This window comes from Canis lupus, chromosome 1, assembly GCF_003254725.2.
Source record: "Canis lupus dingo isolate Sandy chromosome 1, ASM325472v2, whole genome shotgun sequence".
NCBI lineage: Eukaryota > Metazoa > Chordata > Mammalia > Carnivora > Canidae > Canis > Canis lupus.
In genome coordinates, this window is record NC_064243.1 from 113,388,562 (window position 1) to 113,409,018 (window position 20,457).

The following is a 20,457-nucleotide window of genomic DNA, read 5'->3' on the forward strand; positions in this document are numbered from 1 at the left end:
CTGGTGCAGACAGCCTACCCATCTGTCGACGATGCTCCCATCTGCCCCTGTGCCTGCTCGCTCGGCGATGCCCCCTCTCCCCAGAGCCTCCGCAGACAGTTGCACAGGTTGTGCACTGCACGCAGACTCCCTATCTAAGGGGCTACCGTGCGTATTTCAGGCACCATTCATTGACATATTTGCTACAACAGTTTCCCAGCAGATGGAGGTCAAGTGCCTTGGGGAAGGGGCATGCCTTTTGCATAAAAGCACCATATGGGCTAGATCAGCGCTATTCCCTTCCCTGTGGTGCCTTCAGGTTTATGAGCAGCTCATGCCTGAGGACCTACCCCAGGCTCCCCATGTCTGACCCCCAGATGATTGTGCAGGCTCCCTGGTTCTAGCGCGCCCCTCCGCCCTCGGCTCAACCCCAAGAGGCCACACTACCTCAGCCAGCAGATTCCAGGGCCCACACCATTCCTAGCGGAGCTGCCAGCCCTGGCGCGGCTGTGGCTTTTCACAGGGCCTCTGTGTGTTCCCTTCTGGAAACTCCCCAGCCTAGCTCCCCTCCAGGGGCATCCACAGGGACCCCCCCCCCCAGCGCCATGACACACACATTTCCCTCCTTGGACACCTGGGAGGGCTATCCTTGTCCTCCTCCTTCCCTTCCTCCCTCCCTCCTTCATTCCTTCTCTCATTCAGCAAAGATTTATGAGTAACTGCTGTGTGCCTGGCCCTCTGTAAAAGGCAAACCCGATAGTTCTCTCCTCTGCTTCTGGGCCTCAGGATTTATCTCGGTCCTCCGAGGTCTGAGCTCTGTCCCTTCCGAGGCTCACCTTCTACCCCTGCCCCGTTCGAACATTTAATGAACATTTTACTGAGCACCTACAGTGCTGTCCCGTGTAGAATCTAATGATGCTTAGTCGTTATTATCGACACAATAAGCCACTGAGCAGAGGCTGTGCTTGAAAGCCAGGCCGCCTGCATTTGAGCCTCGGCTTTGCCATTCTGTGGCTGTGTGACCCAGGGCAGGGTACTTCACTTCTCTGGGCCTCAGGGAGCTCATCTGTAAACTGGAACAGTAACAGTGCCCACCTCGCAGGGCTGTTGTCCCAGGGAAGGGGAGTGTTCTAGGCGGAAGGAACAGCACAGGTGAGGGCTAGGACTGTGAGGGACCCTACAATGTTTTCAGGGATCTGGAAGCTCCGGGTTTGGCTAGAAAGAGGCAGCAGAAGTGAGGTGAGTGATGGGGCTTGAGGGGTCTGCGGGCACCAGCACACAAGGGGCCCTGGGAGGGAGACTTTACTGCTAGGGTGCTAGTCACCAGGTGAAGGAATCCCCTGGACTGCCTCGTGGATGTGGTGGTGCAGAGGTGACCCTAAAGGCTGGGAGCCCTGAGGGAGAAGCTGGGAAGGGGCATCACACCCATGGCAGGGTGGTGGGGAAGAAAGGGAGAGGCGCTTAGCAAGCGCGGGGACAGGCTCTGGGGTGGATGAGCCTTGATGGGGCAGGGGCCTAGGGCGAGGCCCAGGCTCTGACTGGGGAACTCGGGGGGGACAGTGGGATTGCCCTGGTCCCACTGGTGGTCCCATGGTGGCTGGGAGGACAAGCAGCTCTGGGGCTGACGCTGAGGCCAGATAGGGACACAGTGGGTGTGAGGGGTTCAGGGGGGCACACCCAGGAGAAGGCATCCCGATTGCTGGGCCCGTGGCTAGAGCTTAGTGGGGAGGTGAGAGGCAGGAGCCGGCAGAGAGGATGGGAGTGAGGGACATACTGGCTGCACTGCTGGGGACCCGGCTGCCACTTGGCTCAGGGTGGGTTGGAGAGGGTGGTCCCTGAGGACAAGCTTCCACCTCCTTCCCCAGCCCCACAGGATGTCCTGTGTTTACTGAGGTGACCTTGGCCGGAACGGGACACTGGTGCCACCCCCTGAACTCAACTTCCCATGGCCACACCCTCTCAAGTGAGAGAAAGCAAAAGACACAGAGAGAGACAGAGAAAGAGAGAGACAGAGAGACGTGTGGGGAGAGACAGACAAGGAATGAGGACAGAGACAAAGAGAGGAACAGAGAGGTAGAGAGACACAGGGGGAGACACACCCTTCGTGACAAAACACAGCCAGCTAGGAAAAGAAGCTTCCTTCACCGGCTGAAGGGCAACCACAAAACACTTCGAGCTGACAAGGCCAAAGGCCGAATGCTTGCTCCCAGTCTCAGGGTATCTGCGCTCCAGACGCAGACAGAGACAGAATAGCACGCACAAAGCCTGCAAGGCCCTTAGGACAAGTCTCGGGCCCTCCTCTGGCTGACCACGGGCCTCCCCTCTGCTTCCCCACACTTTCACATTCACTGAGTTCTCAAGGGGCCCCTTTGAGAAACGCCCTCTACCTGAAACCCACTCTCACTGATCCACTACCGGCTGAGCAGCCGTGCACGAACGCCTATGTATCTTTCAGGTGCCAGCTCAAATGTCACTTCCTCCAGGAAGCCCTCCCTGCCCTTTGTGATAGTACCAGAGAGCCAGGCCCCTCTCACAGACCTAGATCTGTCCCTCGTACTGCTTAGCTCAGTGTGAATTGTACACTCATGTCACCGATCACTTCTTGAATGTCTGCCCCCATACCCCAGCCCCCAACTGTGAGTCTCATGAGGCCCGAATCATGGTGACTGCTGTGTCCTCAGCACTACCCAGCTCAGGGATGGATACAGAAGTGTCTGTGAATACTGCTGAATAAATGTATAAATGAGGAGCAGATATAAGGAAAAGGGATGTTTGGGCCATGGGGACACAGCCACGAACAAGGACACAGTTCTCGGGATGCCTGGGTGGCTCAGTGGTTGAGCAGCTGCCTTCAGCTCCGGTCGTGGTCCTGGGATCTGGGATCGAGTCCCACATCGGGCTCCCTGCATGGAGCCTGCTTCTCCCTCTGCCTGTGTCTCTGCCTCTGTGTGTGTGTGTGTGTGTGTGTGTGTCTCATGAATAAATAAATTATATATATATATATATATATATATATATATATATATATTTTTTTTTTAAAGACATGGTTCTCAACTTCTAAAAATTCCACATGTGCTGGGCGCTGTCTGAATTCAGGTCCCCTGCACAGGCTGGTCCCTCTGCCCATAAAACTGGTCTCCCTCTTCTCTTGCCTAGTTCCTGTGGGTCTTCTAGTCTCAGTTCACATGTCTCCCCCTCCAGGAAGACTTCTCTGACCTCCCTTGCTAAGGCTGGAGCAGGCACCTTTCCTGGGCTCCCCCATCAAGGCCCTGACCTTTCTGCCTGTGACTCTCTCATCACAATCCTGGCCGTTCTGGATCTATCTCCCTGTTGGACTATGAACTCTGTGAAAGCAGGCCCAGGCTATCTAAGTCACACTGTGTCCTCGGTACCGTCCAGCACAGGGTTGGACACAAGACCAGGTGCTCACGGACTGCTGACCTTGGTTAAAGCCTGCTCCCTTTCTCCCTTCTGGTACTTTGCCTGCATTTGTCCCTGTCCCTGGAAGCCTTTTCTGCACTTTTACCTGGCTCCCTCCTTCTCAACCAACCAGTCTAACTTCGATGTCATGTCTTCCAGAAATCCTTCCCTGAGCCTACCCTCCAAGGTAAATTTAGGTCTGGCAGTGTTGCCAATGCCCAGCAAAGGGGTTGCCACCAAGGGCTCATGAGTGTTTATTGAATGAATAAATGAACAGATGAATGGTTGAATGAATCAATGAGAGAGAGAGAGAGAGAGAGAGAGAGAATGCACTAGGGTGAGGGTCTCAGGCCCATCAGCAGCCCTCATCATGCTGTTCCTTCTACCCTTCCCAGGAGAAGGGTTCTGGCGGGGTCCTGGCCACACCCCAACCCTTGGTGGCTGCCAGGCCTGGAAGGTATTTCCCAGAGCTCAGCACATTCCTGCCTTCCATGGCGGCTGAGAGTGGGCAGGGGGCATTTTGGAGAGAAGGGGGGAGGTCCCTAGCATTCTGGGATCCTGCCAACCTGCGCCTGGTCCCTGATGTCCTCGGGAGTAGCTCCCAGCTCTCGGTGTAGGGTGGGGTACAGGTCCATAGAGGGGCCAGGGGGCTGGTGTGAGGGGCGAGATTGACAACTGAGGCGAAGGCCCGGTGGCCGTGCCTGGCTGGACAATGGGACAGAAGCTGCTGACGCACGCTGTGGGGGTAATCCCCAGTTTCATCCCAGCCCTGGCCCCAGGCCTGGGCTCAGAGAGCTGGGAGCATCGGAGCCAGCGGCCGGGTGGGTGCGAGGGGCATGTGGGGGTACTTGTGTAACCTGTGCCGCCCCCCGGGGTCTGGTGAGTCAGGGCAAGCTGGGGTTGGTGGGGCTGGAGGGCAAGGGATCAGGGTGAGGCCTGGTGGCCTTGGGTTGGGAGTTGGGCAGGTCTGGGTTCAAATCCTGTTGTGACCACTGACTTGCCGTGGGCGACCTCGGGCGTCACCCTCTCTGAGCCTCCTTGTCTGTTATATGCAGAGGATGGAAGAGAGTTGCAGGGTCTTTGGGGCCCAGCAGAAATGGGGTTAGACCCCAGCCCCACCAGTTCCTGGCTGTGTAGCTAAATACTGGGCATAATATACTCACCTTGCACCCTTGATCCCAGGAGCAGGGCTTTGGATGCCCAGCACAAAGCAGCACTTTAGGTGTCCCCCCCAACATGGAAACTCCATTAGAGAAGTGGGGCTTCTCTGTGCCCAGTCTCACTCAGGCCAAAAGCCGCCCATCCCCCACAAGTCTAGCCATCCCCGATTTGTGTGAATAATAATGCAAAACTCTTATAAGTGACACCCACTTTTTGCCAGGCAGTGCTGAAAGCTTTTAGCCTCTTTTAACTCATCTAATCTTTACAACAACCCCACACGGTGGGCATTTTTATTATCCTTGTTTTAGAGATGAAGAAAATGAGGCCCAGAAAGACACTGTCACACGGCCAGAAGGTGACAAGGCTGGGATTTGAACCCAAATTGACTAAAAGAGGGAGCGGAGGAGTTTATTTTAGGGGCCCCAGGAACCAGCAGGGGCCCTGCCTGGGTCTGGAAGCCAGGAAATAATGCTAGTCGGGCACTCGGCCTCCAAGTGGCGGTAGCAACGCGCGTGTCCCTGGAAGGAGGCTCCCGGTGGAGGTCCCAGCCCAGGCCCAGGCTGCAGCTGTCCCTTCTTGTGGTCTTCAGCTCCCCACCCCCTTGCCGGTGGATGTAGCTGGGAGAAGGGGGGTGTTTGTTTCCCCACCACCCACTCCCTGGTGATGTCACACCTCGGCAGCCAATGGCTGGGGTCTCCCCCTCCTCCCCCTCCCCATTCCTTTTCCCCCCCTGCCTGGGGCTGGGGCTGAGCAGACGACCGGGAGCTCTCGAGGTGTCTGGAGGCCTAGTGGTAAGAGATCAACGGGTCTTACGGGGATCCTTCGCCAGGCTGAGAAGCCAGAGGGAATCAGACTCAGGGTCCTGGGAGGTGCTGGGAGGTGCTGGGAAGATACCTGGGGCTCAGGAGGCAGTTGTGGTATAGGAGTCAAAGGCATAGACCCTGGGTTCAAATCCCAATATTTCCCTCTCTCAGGCTATGTGGTCTTGGGCAAGATACTGCACCCTTCGTACCTCTGCTTTCCCATCTGTGAAATGGGCTGATGGAGGCCACCTCACGGGGCTGATGGAGAGTAGATGAGTTGCTGCTTACAAAGAGCTAGGGAAGGATTCCTAAGGTGGGGCAGGCTTTTGGGGCTTGGAGTAGGGTGCTGGGGTGGGGAGCACTGATCTTGATAGGAGGCCAGTGCCTGAGCTGGATTTGTCCCTCACCCAGAGTTCCTCTTGGGCAAGAGAGAAAGTGGGGCCACCACTGAGCAAAAGCTGGACACAAGCCACTTTGAGATGCACAGTCAAGCCTCCAATTGCTGTCAGAGACGGGCGTACGTTACTTGAACGCTTACTATATACTGGGACTATTTTAGGCACCTGCTGTTATTTTGTGACTCCTTGAAGCCACTCTTAACTGGCACCATTTCACAGAGGAAACTGAGTCCCTGAGGGGTGAAACACCTCACCCAGGTATTCAAACCTGAGAAGTGCTAGAGCAGGGACTGACCACGGCCGAGGCTGCTGGGAGACCACCGCCAGAACGCCTCACCTTCCACTCACAGATGGTCTAGGGGCCCAGACGAATCAACCCCTCACTCCCACTGCTGAGGGCACCAGATCACTGGCGGTTGGGAAAGCTGAGGCTCTGAATGGGGAGACCTTCTAAATAGGGTTGGCACCAGCCAAGGGGAAGAGGGTGCAATGGGACAAAACTGGGGGGGTTCCTCAGCCAGCCCAGCTCAGCTGACCGGCCCAGGGCCCAAAGGACAGGCCCTCACCTCAGCAGGCTCCGAAGGGCATCTGGGCATCTCAAATGGGAATCTCAGTGGTGCCTTCCTCAGAGAGGGATTGTGAGGACATAATGAGCCAAGGTAGGCAAGAATCTTTGTGCATAGCAAATGCTCAAGAAATGGGGACTCTGAGAATTCTGGAAGCTGAGGAGCATACCAGGGCAGTGCCATAGGAACCACCCAAGAATGGTTGTTGGCATCTGGAGGGTCCTGCCTGGCTTTAATTCACCAGGGGAACCCCTTTAGATCTTCCCCTAACACAGTCAGGGATCCCCAGCAACTCCCCCATTCCCCCCTCCGTCTAGTGGGATGGGCAGAGCTGGGAACAGAGAGTGCCCAGGGTTGGGAGGGGGGCTTCCTTCCGAAGCCACCCCCACCCCACCCCAGGAGCTGAGTTTGTGGCTCAGGAAGGGCACAGTTGGGCTAAATATAACCTGGGCTGGGCGGCTGCCCTGGGCAAGGATGAGGGAGGAGGGTACTCTCTCTTGCTCCCGCCCTGGCTAAGCTTCCTGTGCCAGCCTCTGGGTGTGACCTTTACCGCCCTGGCCTGAGACAGGGAGCTTGCTGTCCAGGAGAGCCTCCTGTCCATCTCCACTGCCTCCCACAAGTACCAGGCTCTCCCACCTCCAGCTCAGGATGCTATGTGGCATCAGGGACTCAGTTTTTCAGACCTGAGTTCAAGACCCAACTCTGTCACTGTGATATCTTAACCCTCATGTACTCATCCATAAGATGGGGTACTGAGGCCACGTCCACAAGGTGTCTGCCCAGCCCAGGTTTGGCACCAATGAGGTGCCTCTGAAAATGCCTGTTCTGGGCACCCTCAGTCCCCACCTCCCTTCCCAGCCCAGCCCCTGCTCCCGTTGTCTTGCTCCTTGGGCCTCCTCCAGTGCTCGGAGCCACCAATGCAAGTTCACATACAGGGTTGGGGTCAAGGGCAGGGTATTGTCTGTGTGACCCCAGACAGGTCTCTTCCCCTCTCTGAGCCTCAGTTTCCAACCCTAGAACAGCCACCACATTGAGGGTGATTCAGAGACCTACGGGGGCGAGCATTCTGGAGGAAATGCTACAGATGGGGGAGCCCACCTGACCCGGAGCAGCTGAGGGCTCAGAGGGGAGGCCGGGGAAGGCCGTGGAGACCAGGACTCCTAGGAGGGCCAGAGAAGAGCCCTCTGATACTGTGCAGTCCTTACCAGTGGAATGGGTACAGCTGGACCATTGAGGGGTCCCTGTGTCCTCTGTCCTGGCCAGTGGTGGGTTATGAAGGGCCATTGTGCGGCTGGGGGTGGGTGGGCAGGGGCGGAATGTGACCGGCTGCAGCAGACAGGCCATTGTTTGAGGGAATGTGCCGCGTGAGGCCTGACCTTTCCGTGTAGAGTGGGGGTTGGCGGGTTGGCATGCCAGGTGGGGGCTGGGAGGACGAGGCCAGAGTTGGCCTGGGTGGGGGGTGGTGGAGAGACAGTATCCATTCCCCTTTCAGGCCTGATGGGGAGGCTGCATGGGAATCCCAGTTCTGCCTCCTCACTGTGCTGTGTGACCTTACACGAGGTTCTTGGCCTCTCTGAGGGGCGAGGGTTTCCTGCAGGGAGGAGCCAGAGCATAGGACTGACAAAGAATAACCACTCAATACCCACTAGTTATCATCCCCCGTGTAAGAGGCCGGAACTCTCAGATAAGTTCAAATCCTGGCTTAGCCGTTTGTGACGATCCGTGGCTTCCCTTCTTGCAGCCTCACGGCTCTTCTCTAGAATGGTCTCCATAATCGTGTTAGCCTCACAAGAGTGTTCGGAGGCTTAAGTGCAGTGGATGACCCCTGTGGAACCTTGACACAAGATCAGGACCACAGGAAGTTCTCAGTAATAGTAACAGTGCTTCTGAAGCCCCTCTGAGTGCCTGGCATTTTATATTTACTAACTTATTTGATGAGGTAGGTGCTCTCCTTCTCCCCATTTTACAGGTGAGGAAGCTGAGGCCCAGAGACGTGAGGTGATTCTCCCCCCCGCCCCCCAGGGAGCATATGAGAGTGGTTATGATTTTTTTTAAGCTTTTATCTCTTTATTCATGAGAGACAGAGAGACACAGGCAGAGGGAGAAGCAGGCTCCCCGTGGGGGGGACCCTGATGCGGGGCTCGATCCCGGGACCCCAGGATCATAACCTGAGCCAAATGCAGATGTGCAACCATGGAGCCATCCAGGTGCCCCTAGTTATGTTTGTTTTATAATGCATTTGGCTCTCTTGGTAGACCCAGGTGGTTGGCTCAGGGGCTCTGCTGTCGGGCAGTTCTGGGGGTCCACTCTGGCTTGACTGTTGTCCAGTAAAGGTCTTTTAGGGCTCAATTCCCCAGCTGCACTCTGCACTAGGGGGATAGAATATTGACAGAGTACAGGAAGGTCAGGCACTCAGGAAGCAATGGGTGGGGTTAGCTGATGGTAATGCCCATGGTTTTTCTTCTTAGACCCCTGGACCCAGGAGGCCCAAGGAGCTGGAGGTGACCTTGAGGTGAGCATTGGCTGGTGCCACATGCCCCTCCCTGCCCCTCTGTGGCCAGCTTGGAGCCTCACACCCTGGTCTCTTCCTGGCAGGCAGCAAGACCCCAGAGGAAGGGTGCAAACCCTGCGGACGACTGTGCGGTACCCCAGTCTGGGCTCCTGTTAGGAGGGGGTGCCTGTGCCCAGGCAGCGGTGAGAGGACAGGGGTGGGGGGAGCCCCTTCTCCCCTTCTGATTCCCATCTTGACCTCTCTCTCTCCCTCTGTGCCCGCCTTCACCGCTCATCCTCTCCTGGCCTCAAGCCTCCATCCCTGTCCCTTGCAGGCTCAGAGGCAGCTGCTCCATGCAGAACTGAAGCTGGTCCTGCAGCAGAAGGGGGAAAGGAAGCAGGAGCCTGGGGCCCAGGTGACTCCCAGAGGTGCCATGGAGGCCAGGAGCCGGAGTGCTGAGGTGAGTACCCACATGTCCTGCAAGGGAAATGTGGGGACCCTGGCTAGGGGGTGCAGACTGAGCAAGAAAGACACTTCCTGGTTTCTCTGTGCCTCAGTCTCCCCATCTGTGAAACAGAAATAGCAACAGTGGCTGCCTATTTGATAGGTCACCATGAGGAAAAAAATTTTAACATATGGAAAAGTGCCTGGTACAGACTAAGAATGAAAGCAGCTAATTCAGTGGGGCATAATGGAGTTATATTAATAATGAGCTAAAGAAATTAGAAAACCTTTTTTTGGAAGAAGCAGTATGTATAGGGGGTTATACGCACGAGCTTTGAGCCCATAAGCTTAAATCCCAACCCTACCACTTCAAATAGAGGACCTGACCTCTCAAACTGTTTTCCCATTGGTGAAATGGGACAACGGTCCGGACAGTGGTCACTGTTATGGAAATAGCGGACTGTCATTGACTGCTTCCTACCCCATGCTAGGCACAGAGTGGGTCCACTTTTCTGCGAGCCAAGCTGAGGCTGAGGGTTGGCAGGTGGGAGGATGGGGGGGTTGGGTAAAGTGCAAGGAGGTCGCTGCCTGCAGGACAGCCTATGGGCTCTGAGGTCACAGACCCAGGGCTTAGGCCCGGCTGCTTAACTCTGCTGTGTGGCATGAGGCAGATGGTGGCTCCGCTGCTCTTTACTTTTGTGTCTGTCCAAGCTGGAGGGAGCATGAAATGAGATGCTGTACATAGAATGCTTAGCGCAGGGCCTCAGGGGGGTGGTGGTGGTCATGGTGTTCCCTGCTGCGCCTACCACAACTGTTTGCAACATGCTCCTCCCAGCCTCTGGTCCCAGGGCCACTGCCGGCCTAGACCTGCTTTCCCCTCTCCAAGCCCTGGGCTCAACTCCAGTCTATGCCATCCCTGATGCCCTGCCCATTACAGCATCCTCTGGGATCCCTGTTCTTTCAGAGCTCAGAGACTCCATCCAGTACAATCATGTTACCCGACTTTACAGTAGGTAAATGGGCCCAGAGAGGGCAAAGTTTTCCCCCAGAGACACACAGCAGATGGAGCTCCCAGGCGGCTGTAGAACTAAGATCTCTCACTGCCTTTTCTAAGCCCGGAGGGCGCCGCTGGGCCAGGGCCAGGTCAGCGCCATTTACAGTGAATACCAGGAATGCCACGTCTGCCGGTCCACCACTCATTACCCACGCACCCCCCTTCACTGGATTCCCTCTCCCAAAGGCGTTATGCAGGTCTTGGGGTCACAGAGTCCACAATAGGGCACAGTCTCACACACGTTCAAGCCTCCCAAGAGCGCAGTCTCACCCTCACCCCTCCATCCTGTACCGCTTAAAGGTCTAGCCTTGGAATCCCATCCTCACCCCACCCCTTGTTCTGCTGTTATTAAAGCTCTTCCCCAGACCTCAATCTCACCCGTAGACTATGGGTCCCCGCCTTACCTCTACGTATTACCCTCTAGCCACACCCCTCTCAGATCTTTGGCCCCTCCTCTGTGGCCTGAGCTCGATCCACGAGAGCCGTCGAATCCCGCGCCAAACCCGTAGCCCCGCCCCCGGACGGCCCCGCCCCCAGAGAGGGCCCCGCCCCCGAGGACACCGCCCCCGAGGACACCGCCCCCCGAGGGCACAGCCCCCGCCCCGTCAGGCCCGCCTCTCACAACTCGGGTTCCCTCCGGCCTCCCTGCCCCGCCCCTCGTCTACGACCCCGCCCCTCGCCCCGCCCCTTCGACAGCGGCCCCGGGCCTCCCGCCCGCCCAAGAGCGGACGGAACCGTTGAGCCCAGCAGCGGGTCCGAGAGAGCGGGCGGCCCTCGCGCTTCCTTCAAGGGAAGATGCCGGGGTGGGTGGGCCCACGGGGCCGGCCCGGGCCGCGCTCAGGAACGTGCACCTGGAGGACCCGTTTAAGAGCCGTCTTTAAGCGCGATGCCGGGCTGTGGGCGAGGTCGGGCCCCAGCGCCCCATGGCGACCCCTCGCTGCCCTCCGCAGGAGCTGAGGCGGGCGGAGTTGGTGGAGATCATCGTGGAGACCGAGGCGCAGACCGGGGTCAGCGGCATCAACGTCGCAGGCGGCGGCAAGGAGGGAATCTTTGTCCGCGAGCTTCGGGAGGACTCGCCCGCGGCCAGGAGCCTCAGCCTGCAGGAAGGTGGGCGGGGCGGGAGCCTGGGGCCCGGCATTTCTCAGGGGGCGGGATCGGCGGGGCGCGGGGTCCCGGGCGTGGCCGGCCTCCGGAAGGCGGGGGGAATGGTTGGGGGCGGAGCTTTTCATGTGGGGCTTGCAGTGGCTCAGAGCCGGCTGCGTCGATTTGACTCTCAGATCTGCAGTTGACTAGCTTGTGGTCTTCTTCTGTGCCTTGGTTTTTTTTTCATCTTGCAAAGGGGAATAACTCTAGTACTCACCTCGTAGGGTTGTTACGTGAGTTAAATGAGTCAGTATTTGAAAACACTTAGCGCATAGCTAAGTGGCACACGGTAAGCACCAGTTATTATTTTTGTTGCTGGGGCGGGAGAAAAGAGGTGGAGTTAACACAACTTGGAGGAGGTGTGGAGGGGAGCCTTAGTAAGTCAGGGATATTTTAGGCGACAGGCATGAGGCCGATGTGATTTATTCATGCAACAACTATGTACTAAGTGCCTTCTATTTCCAGATGTTATTCTAGGTGCTTGGGCTACTGCAGTGAACAAAACAGACCACACTCTGCACTTACGGAGCTTAACTTCTAGTAGGGAGAGACATATTTCAGGAAAATATGTAAAATACATAGTAAGTTAGAAGGCAATGTGTGCTATGGGTGCCAACAGGACAGTTGTATTTTTAAATAGGGTGAGCCAGGAATGAAGGGAAAGCCTGGTGGAGGACAGGGACTGAGCTATGTGGCCATCTGGAAGAGCATTCCCTGCAGAGAGAACAGCCAGTGCAAATGTCCCAAAGTTGGGGTGTGCCTCCCTTGATGGAGGAAGAGCAAGGAAGCCAGTGTAGATGCAGTAGAGCTAGAGAAAAAAGGAGAGCAAGAGATGAGGCCAGAGAGGTCAGGACAGGACAGTTTTCAGAGGGTGTTATAGGCCATAGTGAGGATTTTGACTTTTAATCTGGGAGGGTTGTGAGTGGAGGACGACTGAATTGTCTGTGTTGACCAGCATGCTGTATTAGCAGTAGAAAGAAGGGGGCAGGGTGGGGAGCAGGGAGACCAACAAAGAGGCTACTTTGGGGGGGCCTGGCTGGCTCAGTCAGTAGAGCATGAGGCTCTTGATCTCAGGGTTGTTTGAGTCCCACGTTGGGTGTAGAGACCATCTTATCTTTTTAAAAGATTTTATTTATTTGAGAGAGAGAGAATGAGCCAGTGGGAGGGACAGAGGAAGAAGAAGAAGCAGGCTACCCACTGAGCAAGAAGCCCAACTTGGAACTCGATCCCAGGACCCGGGATCATAACCTGAGTCAAAGGCAGTTGCTGAACCGACTGAGCCACTCAGGTGCCCTGAGATTACTTTAAACACACACACACACACACACACACACACACACACAAAGAGGCTACTCTGATTATCCAGGCAGGAGATGGTAATACTTAGGACCAAAACACTGTTAATGGACATGAAGAGAAAGGTTTAAATTCTGTATACATTTTGAAGGAGGCAGCTTCGGGACTGGATATGGGGTGTGATGAAAAGAGAAGGGTCAGGATGTGTTCAGGGATTCTTGACCTGAGGATGGAGTTGGTAATTCCACAAATGGACCACACTGGGGCTGGAGCTTGTTTGGAGTGAGACCAAGAGTGGTCTCTAAGGTGAAGAGGTGGAGGGGTAAATGGATATATGAGTCTAGGATGGTGGGGAGAGAGCTGGGCTGACACTTGGAAGTTGTCAGCCCTTTATGGTCTTTAAACTCCTAATCTGGGGGTACTTGGGTGACTCAGTGGTTGAGCATCTGCCTTCGGCTCCCACAGGGAGCCTGCTTCTCCCTCTGCCTGTTCTCTGTCTCTCTGTATCTCTCGTGAATAAATAAATAAAATCTAAAAACAAAACCTCCTAATCTGGATGAGCTTCCTCTGGGGGTTAGTGTAGTATGTAGATGGAGATGAGAAGAGGTCCAGGGCCTGAGCCCTGGGACAGTGTGTTGTTAAGAGATCCAGGAGATAAGGAGGAACCATCCCAGGAGGCTGAGAAGAAACCTCCAGGGAGGTCCTTAGAGAGTGTGTGGCACCCTGGAGGCCAAGTCAGACAAGTGGATAAAGGAGAGGGAGTGACGTTAGGTTGAAGGCTGTGAGGTCCACTCAGATGAAGTCTGAGACTTGAACATTGGACTTAGCTACACAGAGGTATGGAACCTTGACAGGAGCAGTTCAAGGTTCTGGGAGGGGGTGTCAGAAGTGTAATTGGAGAAGTGGAAGTAATGCAGCTAGGCAACTCAGTGCATTTACCCTTAAGTGAACAGATCAATGGAGCAGGAGCTCCAGGCGTGAGGTCAAGACAACCTTTCCTATGGGACAAATAATGGTGTGTTGTATGCTGCTGGGAATAGCATAGAAGAGAGGGACAAATTGGTGATGTGGGGAGCGAGGGGAGCACTGCTGGAGGATGTCCCCGGGAAGGCGGTGGAAAGGCTGGCTGAGGTAGAAGTGGGGAGAGTTCATCCTCAGGAACAGGTGGAGAGGGGATCCCTGGGTGGCTCAGCGGTTTAGCACCTGCCTCCAGCCCAGCGCCTGATCCTGGAAATCCAGGATCGAGTCCCATGTCGGGCTCCCTGCATGGAGCCTGCTTCTTCCTCTGCCTGTGTCTCTGCCTCTCTCTGTGTGTCTCTCATGAATAAATAAAATCTTAAAAAAAAAAAAAAAAAGGAACAGGTGGAGAGTGGAGTAAATAGCCAGAGGAGCAGGGGCGTGAGTAAGGATGTGGGAGTTTCCGGAAGTTCTTTTCTGATTCTGTCCTCTCAGTACGGGGAAACAAAGTCAGTGTCTTAAAACTTGAGAGCGGGGAAGGGAAGTGGAAAGGCAGTGGGCGTGGCTTGAATGGGCGTGGTCCTGTTCGGCGGGGGCGGGGCTAAGGCCACGGGGTGGGGCTTCATTCTAGAGTGTCTGGACTCTCAAGTCGGTGCAGGGGGCGGGGACAGGGGATAGGCGAGGCCAAGGTTTTGGGCTGGGCCTCGCAGAGCTCCTCCAGGGAAGTGGGTGGCACCAGACCTGGATGGAGCCAGGAGATGCCCACGCCCTGCCCACCCCCACCTCGCCTGCAGGGGACCAGCTGCTGAGCGCCCGGGTGTTCTTCGAGAACTTCAAATACGAGGACGCACTACGCCTGCTGCAATGTGCCGAGCCTTACAAGGTCTCCTTCTGCCTGAAGCGCACTGTGCCCACCGGGGACCTGGCGCTGCGGCCTGGGACCGTGGCCGGCTACGAGATCAAGGGCCCACGGGCCAAGGTGGCCAAGCTGGTACGCGTGCTTAGCCCGGCCTCGGCTCTGGACGGCCCCAGTGATGCAGTTTCTGCGCCATGAGCCCCACTCCTCCACACCGTGGGCCAGCCTCTGTCTTGTCACTAACCCAACGCTAATCCCACTCTCTGCCTTCTGTTCCGGCCCCTAAATTTCTCCCTGGGGAAGGGGATCCACCCATGTCAGACCTGTCCTTTACCCACTTGGCAGAGGCATTAGCTCTAGGCTTGCCTGTGGTCATGAACCAGGCAACTCCAAACCAGGGAGGCCAGGTTCAAACCTGGGTCCTGCTCACTTACTGCTGAGCGACCCTGGACAAATTTCTTTCCCTTTCTGGACCTCAGTTTCCCCATCTCTAGAATGAAGGTACTGGAGGAAAATCCTGGATGAGGACCTAGAAGTCTTGGATCCCAGTTCCTACACCCCTGTTGACTCATTGTCAGATTTTAAATGAACGACTTTGCCTTACGGGGGCAGTAATGGTGAAATGACGGGAAGGAAGGGAGGCTGGTATTTGGGGGACAAGATGCTTCATCCAACACATCCCCAGCCTGGTGCAATACCAGATAGGGTTCCCCCGTCTACCCCGAGCCTCCCACTGTCCCACCGCCTCCCGCATCTCTCCTCTCTCCCCAGAACATCCAGAGTCTGTCCCCTGTGAAGAAGAAGAAGATGGTGATGCCCGGGGCCCTGGGGGCCCCTGCAGACCTGGCCCCTGTTGACGTCGAATTCTCCTTTCCCAAGTTCTCCCGTCTGCGTCGGGGCCTCAAAGCAGAGGCTGCCAAGGGTCCTGTCCCAGCTGCCCCAACCCGCCGGCGCCTCCAGCTGCCTCGGCTGCGCGTCCGGGAAGTGGCGGAAGAGGCCCAGGTGGCCCGGCTGGCCGCTGCTGCTCCTCCCCCAAGGAAAGCCAAGGTGGAGGCTGAGGTGGCAGCAGGAGCCCGCTTCACAGCCCCCCAGGTGGAGCTGGTTGGGCCCCGGCTGCCAGGTGCCGAGGTGGGTGTCCCCCAGGTCTCAGCCCCCAAGGGGCTGGGAGAGGTGGCCCTCCACCTGCCAACCCTTGGACTAGGTGCCCCAGCTGCACCTGCTGTGGAGCCCACAGCCGTAGGGATCCAGGTCCCCCAAGTGGAGCTGCCCACCTTGCCCTCGCTACCCACCCTGCCCACGCTCCCCTGCCTGGAAACCCGGGAAGGGGCTGTGGCAGTGACGGTGCCCACCCTGGATGTGGCAGCGCCTACGGTAGGAGTGGACCTGGCCTTGCCGGGTGTGGAGGTGGAGGCCCGAGGAGAGGCACCTGAGGTGGCCCTAAAGATGCCCCGCCTCAGTTTCCCTCGCTTTGGGGCTCGAGCAAAGGAAGTTGCTGAGGCCAAGGTGGCCAAGGACAGCCCCGAGGCCAGGGCAAAGGGGCCTAGACTTCGAATGCCCACCTTCGGGCTTTCTCTGCTGGAGCCCCGACCTGCTGCCGCCGAAGCTGCTGTTGAGAGCAAGCTGAAGCTGCCCACCATCAAGATGCCCTCCTTTGGCATTGGGGTCTCGGCCCCTGAGGTCAAGGTGCCCAAGGGGCCTGAGGTGAAGCTCCCTAAGGCTCCTGAGGTGAAGCTCCCGAAGGTGCCGGAGGCAGCCCTCCCAGATGTGCAACTCCCAGAGGTGGAGCTCCCCAAAGTGTCTGAGATGAAGCTCCCAAAGGTGCCCGAGATGGCCGTGCCCGAGGTGCGGCTCCCAGAAGTACAGCTCCCCAAAGTTCCAGAGATGAAGCTCCCCGAGATGAAGCTCCCAAAGGTACCCGAGATGGCCGTGCCCGAGGTGCGGCTCCCAGAAGTACAGCTCCCCAAAGTTCCAGAGATGAAGCTCCCCGAGATGAAGCTCCCGAAGGTGCCCGAGATGGCCGTGCCCGAGGTGCGGCTCCCAGAAGTACAGCTCCCCAAAGTTCCAGAGATGAAGCTCCCCGAGGTGAAGCTCCCGAAGGTGCCCGAGATGGCTGTGCCTGACGTGCGGCTCCCAGAAGTACAGTTCCCCAAGGTTCCAGAGATGAAGCTCCCCGAGATGAAGCTCCCGAAGGTGCCTGAGATGAAGCTCCCGAAAGTGCCCGAGATGGCCGTGCCCGAGGTGCATCTCCCAGAAGTACAGCTCCCCAAAGTCCCCGAGATGAAGCTCCCCGAGGTGAAGCTCCCGAAGATGCCCGAGATGGCTGTGCCCGAGGTGCGGCTCCCGGAGGTACAGTTGCCAAAGGTCTCAGAGATGAAAGTCCCCGAGATGAAACTCCCCGAGATAAAGCTCCCCAAGGTGCCTGAGATGGCCGTGCCTGATGTCCACCTCCCGGAGGTGCAGCTGCCAAAGGTGTCGGAGATGAGGCTGCCGGAAATGCAGGTGCCAAAGGCCCCAGAGGTGCATCTGCCAAAGGTCCCAGAGGTGAAGCTGCCCAAGGCCCCGGAGGTGCAGCTCAAAGGGGAACAGGCAGAGAGGGTGGAATTTGGCATCAAGCTGCCCAAGATGACCATGCCCAAGCTAGGGAGGGCGGAGTCCCCATCACGAGGCAAGCCGGGTGAGGCAGGGGCTGAGGTCTCTGGGAAGCTGCTCACGCTTCCCTGTCTGCAGCCGGAAGTGGGCCCCGAGGCTCGAGCGGGTGTCCCCTCTCTCACGCTGCCCTCCGTGGAGCTAGACCTGCCAAGGGTCCTCAGTCCGGAGGCGCAGGTCCCAGCGGCCGCCGTGGGCAAGGTGGAGCGGCCAGAGGGCCCTGGGGGAGCCGCGGGGGTCGGGGAGGCGGCCTTTCGGATGCCCTCGGTTGAAATCGCCCCTCCGCAGCTGCCCTCGGGGGAGGTGGAGGTGGAGGGGCGGCTAGAGGAGATGGAGATGAAAGTCAAGCCCTCCTCCAAGTTCTCCCTGCCCAAGTTTGGACTCTCGGGGCCCAAAGTGGCCAAGGCCGAGGCCGAGGCGCCCGGGCGGGCCACCAAGCCGAAGGTGTCCAAGTTCACCATCTCACTCCCCAAGGCCCGAGCGGGGACTGAAGCCGAGGCCAAAGGGGCAGGAGAGGCAGCAGGCCTGCTGCCCGCCCTCGATCTGTCCATCCCGCAGCTCGGCCTGGATGCCCATCTGCCCACAAGCAAGGTGGAGGTGGCAGGGGCTGACGTCAAGGTCAAGGGGCCCAGGTTTGCCCTGCCCAAGTTTGGGGTCAGAGGCCGGGACGCTGAGGCGGGAGAACTAGCGCCAGGGGTGGGCGAGTTGGAGGCCAAGGGCTGGGGTTGGGATGGGAAGGTGAAGATGCCTAAGCTGAAGATGCCCTCCTTCGGGCTGGCTCGGGGGAAGGAAGCGGAAGTCCAGGGTGGGCGCGTCAGCCCGGGAGAAAAGCCAGAGCCCACGGCAGGGCCGCTTAAGATCCCCGAGGTGGAGCTGGTCACCCTGGGGGCCCAGGAGGAAGGCAGGGCCGAGGGGGCAGTGGCTGTCGGTGGAGTTCGGCTGTCAGGCCCGCAAGTGTCCACGACCAGACAGGCAGGCGCCGAGGGCCAGGAGGGGGCGCTGAGGATGCCCCTGGGCATCTCCTTGCCCCAGGTGGAGCTGGCCAGCTTCGGGGAGGCCGGCCCAGGCGCCACCCCGGGGCAGCAGGTCAAGGGCGCGGCCCCTTCAGCAGAGGGCACAGCAGGCTACAGGGTCCAGGTGCCCCAGGTGACCTTGTCTCTGCCTGGAGCCCAGGTGGCAGGTGGGGAGCTGTTGGTAGGTGAGGGCGTCTTCAAGATGCCCGCCGTGACAGTGCCTCAGCTTGAGTTGGACGTGGGGCTGGGCCGAGAGGCGCAGGTGGGTGAGGCGGCCACAGGTGACGGTGGCTTGAGGCTGAAGATGCCCACACTGGGGGCCAGAGCTGAGGCCGGAGAAGAGGGGCCCGGAGAGCAATCCCCGGGGGCCGAGCGCACCTTCCACCTCTCCCTGCCGGATGTGGAGCTCTCACCGCCCGCCGTGGGCAGCCACGCTGAGTACCAGGTGGCAGAGGGCGACGGGGAGGCGGGACACAAGCTCAAGGTGAGGCTGCCCCGGTTTGGCCTGGCTCGGGCCAAGGAGGGCATTGAGGAGGGTGAGAAGACCAAGAGCCCCAAACTCAGGCTGCCCCGAGTGGGCTTCAGCCAGAGCGAGGCGGTCACTGGGGAAGGCTCCCCCAGCCCCGAGGAGGACGAGGAGGAGGGTGGCGGGGAGGGGGCCTCTGGGCGCCGAGGCAGAGTCCGAGTCCGCTTGCCCCGCGTGGGCCTGGCTACCCCGTCCAAGGCCTCTCGGGGACAGGAGGGCGAGGCAGCCCCCAAGTCCCCCAGCGGGGAGAAGTCACCCAAGTTCCGTTTCCCCCGGGTGTCCCTAAGCCCCAAGGCCCGGAGTGGGAGTGGGGACCACGAAGAGGGTGGATTCCGGGTCCGGCTGCCTAGTGTGGGGTTTTCGGAGACAGGGGCTCCGGGCCCTGCCAGGATGGAGGGGGCTCAGGCTGCAGTGGTCTGAAGCCGCAGGGCAGAGGGAGAGTCCCCTCCCCTCCTCCTGTTCCCACCTCCTCCTTGTTTTGTGTGTGAGATAACTAGCACTAACCCTCAGAGGGCCGGGAGGTGGGTGACTGTCGGGACAGGGCGGGGGGGCCTCGTGCCCGGCTCATTGGCAGGAGTACCTGTATCTTGCCAAGCCATGTGAATAAAGTAATCCCGAGATAGCCTTGTGTTCTGTATCCTTTGTGTGCAGAGGAGGGGGGGACAGGGCAGCGGGGAGATGACAGGGTACAGGGAAAGAGGTCCCCAAGGAGGGGACTACTGGAGCCTGGCCTCAGGAGAGCCTGTGTTGAGGGAGACATCAGGCCACCCCAGGCTAAGGAGAGGGAAGATCTGCAGTGGGCTGGGCGGGAAGGGTCCTGCCCTAGCCATTTGGAGTTCCCAAGGGCCTCTGAGCTAGACCCGTCTGCTGAGGACTCTGCTTGTTCTGGGGAACCACTCACCAGATCTCTCTGGGGGGTGGGGTGGGCCTAAGAGAGCAGAACAACTGCTACCCATCTGCCCTCTGCTGGCCACCGTCACATGGACGACGAGAGCTCCTCCACGTCTGGCGATCCCTTTCCTGTCTGGCTGGTTTAACTGCCCTGTCTGCCCCGGCCCCACCCAGGAAGGCCCCTCCTGGTTCCCTCTCCCGGCTCCTGGGTTCAGAGCCTCCATCACAGTTACCTGGCTGCCCCTTAGGACTAGGTCCCAGGGCCCTCAGCTCCCATCAGGGCGGGGCCTTGGCTCCCAAGATCTAAGCCCCCATCGAGGCCTCCAGACTCCACCCCCCTCAGTCTCTCTGTGTCCCCCAGGAAGACACTTGGTCCAGTCCCAAATGTCCCCCCTGCCCCAGCCTCCCTGGGGTCACTTCTGGTCACAGGCTTTCTCTTCATTCCCACCAAACACGGCAGGAATTATATATACCTGTGGTGCACACCCTTTGCCCAGGCCTCCAGCATTTGGGGGTTCCCTCCCAGCGCAGCTGACCTGCCAGGATCCATAGTGACATCTCTGGGGCCACGCTGAGCGCTCCCTCTGGCTCTCTTGTCCTGACTTCTCAGGGTTCCTGCCTCCTTCCTGAGCACTCTCTTCTTTCTCTTCCCCACTCCTTCTCTTTCTCCTCATGCCTCTTGGACTCTCAGGACTCCTCCCAGGCCCTCATCCATCCCTACACCCTCCCCAGGCCATGTCACCCTCCCTATGGCCAACATAGGAATCTAGTAGCCCATGCATGCCTCCCCTGGACATGGCAGTGGTTCAGAGC

At 58.4% G+C, this 20,457-nt stretch overlaps 1 protein-coding gene across 7 annotated transcripts; it reads left to right on the top strand.

Moving 5' to 3' along the window:
- The first annotated feature begins 5,246 nt into the window (after positions 1-5,246).
- Positions 5,247-19,375, top strand: PRX (periaxin). 7 transcript variants are annotated; one of them, XM_049095115.1, is made up of 9 exons: positions 5,247-5,351; positions 8,796-8,839; positions 8,923-9,021; positions 9,153-9,278; positions 11,267-11,423; positions 14,507-14,703; positions 15,340-16,479; positions 16,573-16,626; positions 16,720-19,375. In XM_049095115.1, exons 4-9 carry the CDS (start codon positions 9,252-9,254, stop codon positions 19,171-19,173), a joined length of 4,029 nt encoding a protein of 1,342 aa, XP_048951072.1. In that variant the 5' UTR covers positions 5,247-5,351; positions 8,796-8,839; positions 8,923-9,021; positions 9,153-9,251; the 3' UTR covers positions 19,174-19,375. The 7 variants fall into 7 exon arrangements, with proteins under 7 accessions (XP_048951072.1, XP_048951060.1, XP_048951068.1 ...); XM_049095103.1 differs by having other exon boundaries at positions 15,340-16,626; XM_049095111.1 differs by lacking the exon at positions 16,573-16,626 and having other exon boundaries at positions 15,340-16,572; positions 16,666-19,375.
- Positions 19,376-20,457: the final 1,082 nt, after the last annotated feature.

What these genes read in the sequence shown, in the direction of transcription:
- PRX (XM_025424971.3), top strand. Translation starts at nt 9,252, where the DNA reads ATGGAGGCCAGGAGCCGGAGTGCTGAG. An exon ending in GAGCCTCAGCCTGCAGGAAG is followed by an intron (nt 11,424 to 14,506) that starts GTGGGCGGGGCG and finishes CCTCGCCTGCAG; the next exon opens with GGGACCAGCTGCTGAGCGCC. An exon ending in GGGCCAAGGTGGCCAAGCTG is followed by an intron (nt 14,704 to 15,339) that starts GTACGCGTGCTT and finishes CTCTCTCCCCAG; the next exon opens with AACATCCAGAGTCTGTCCCC.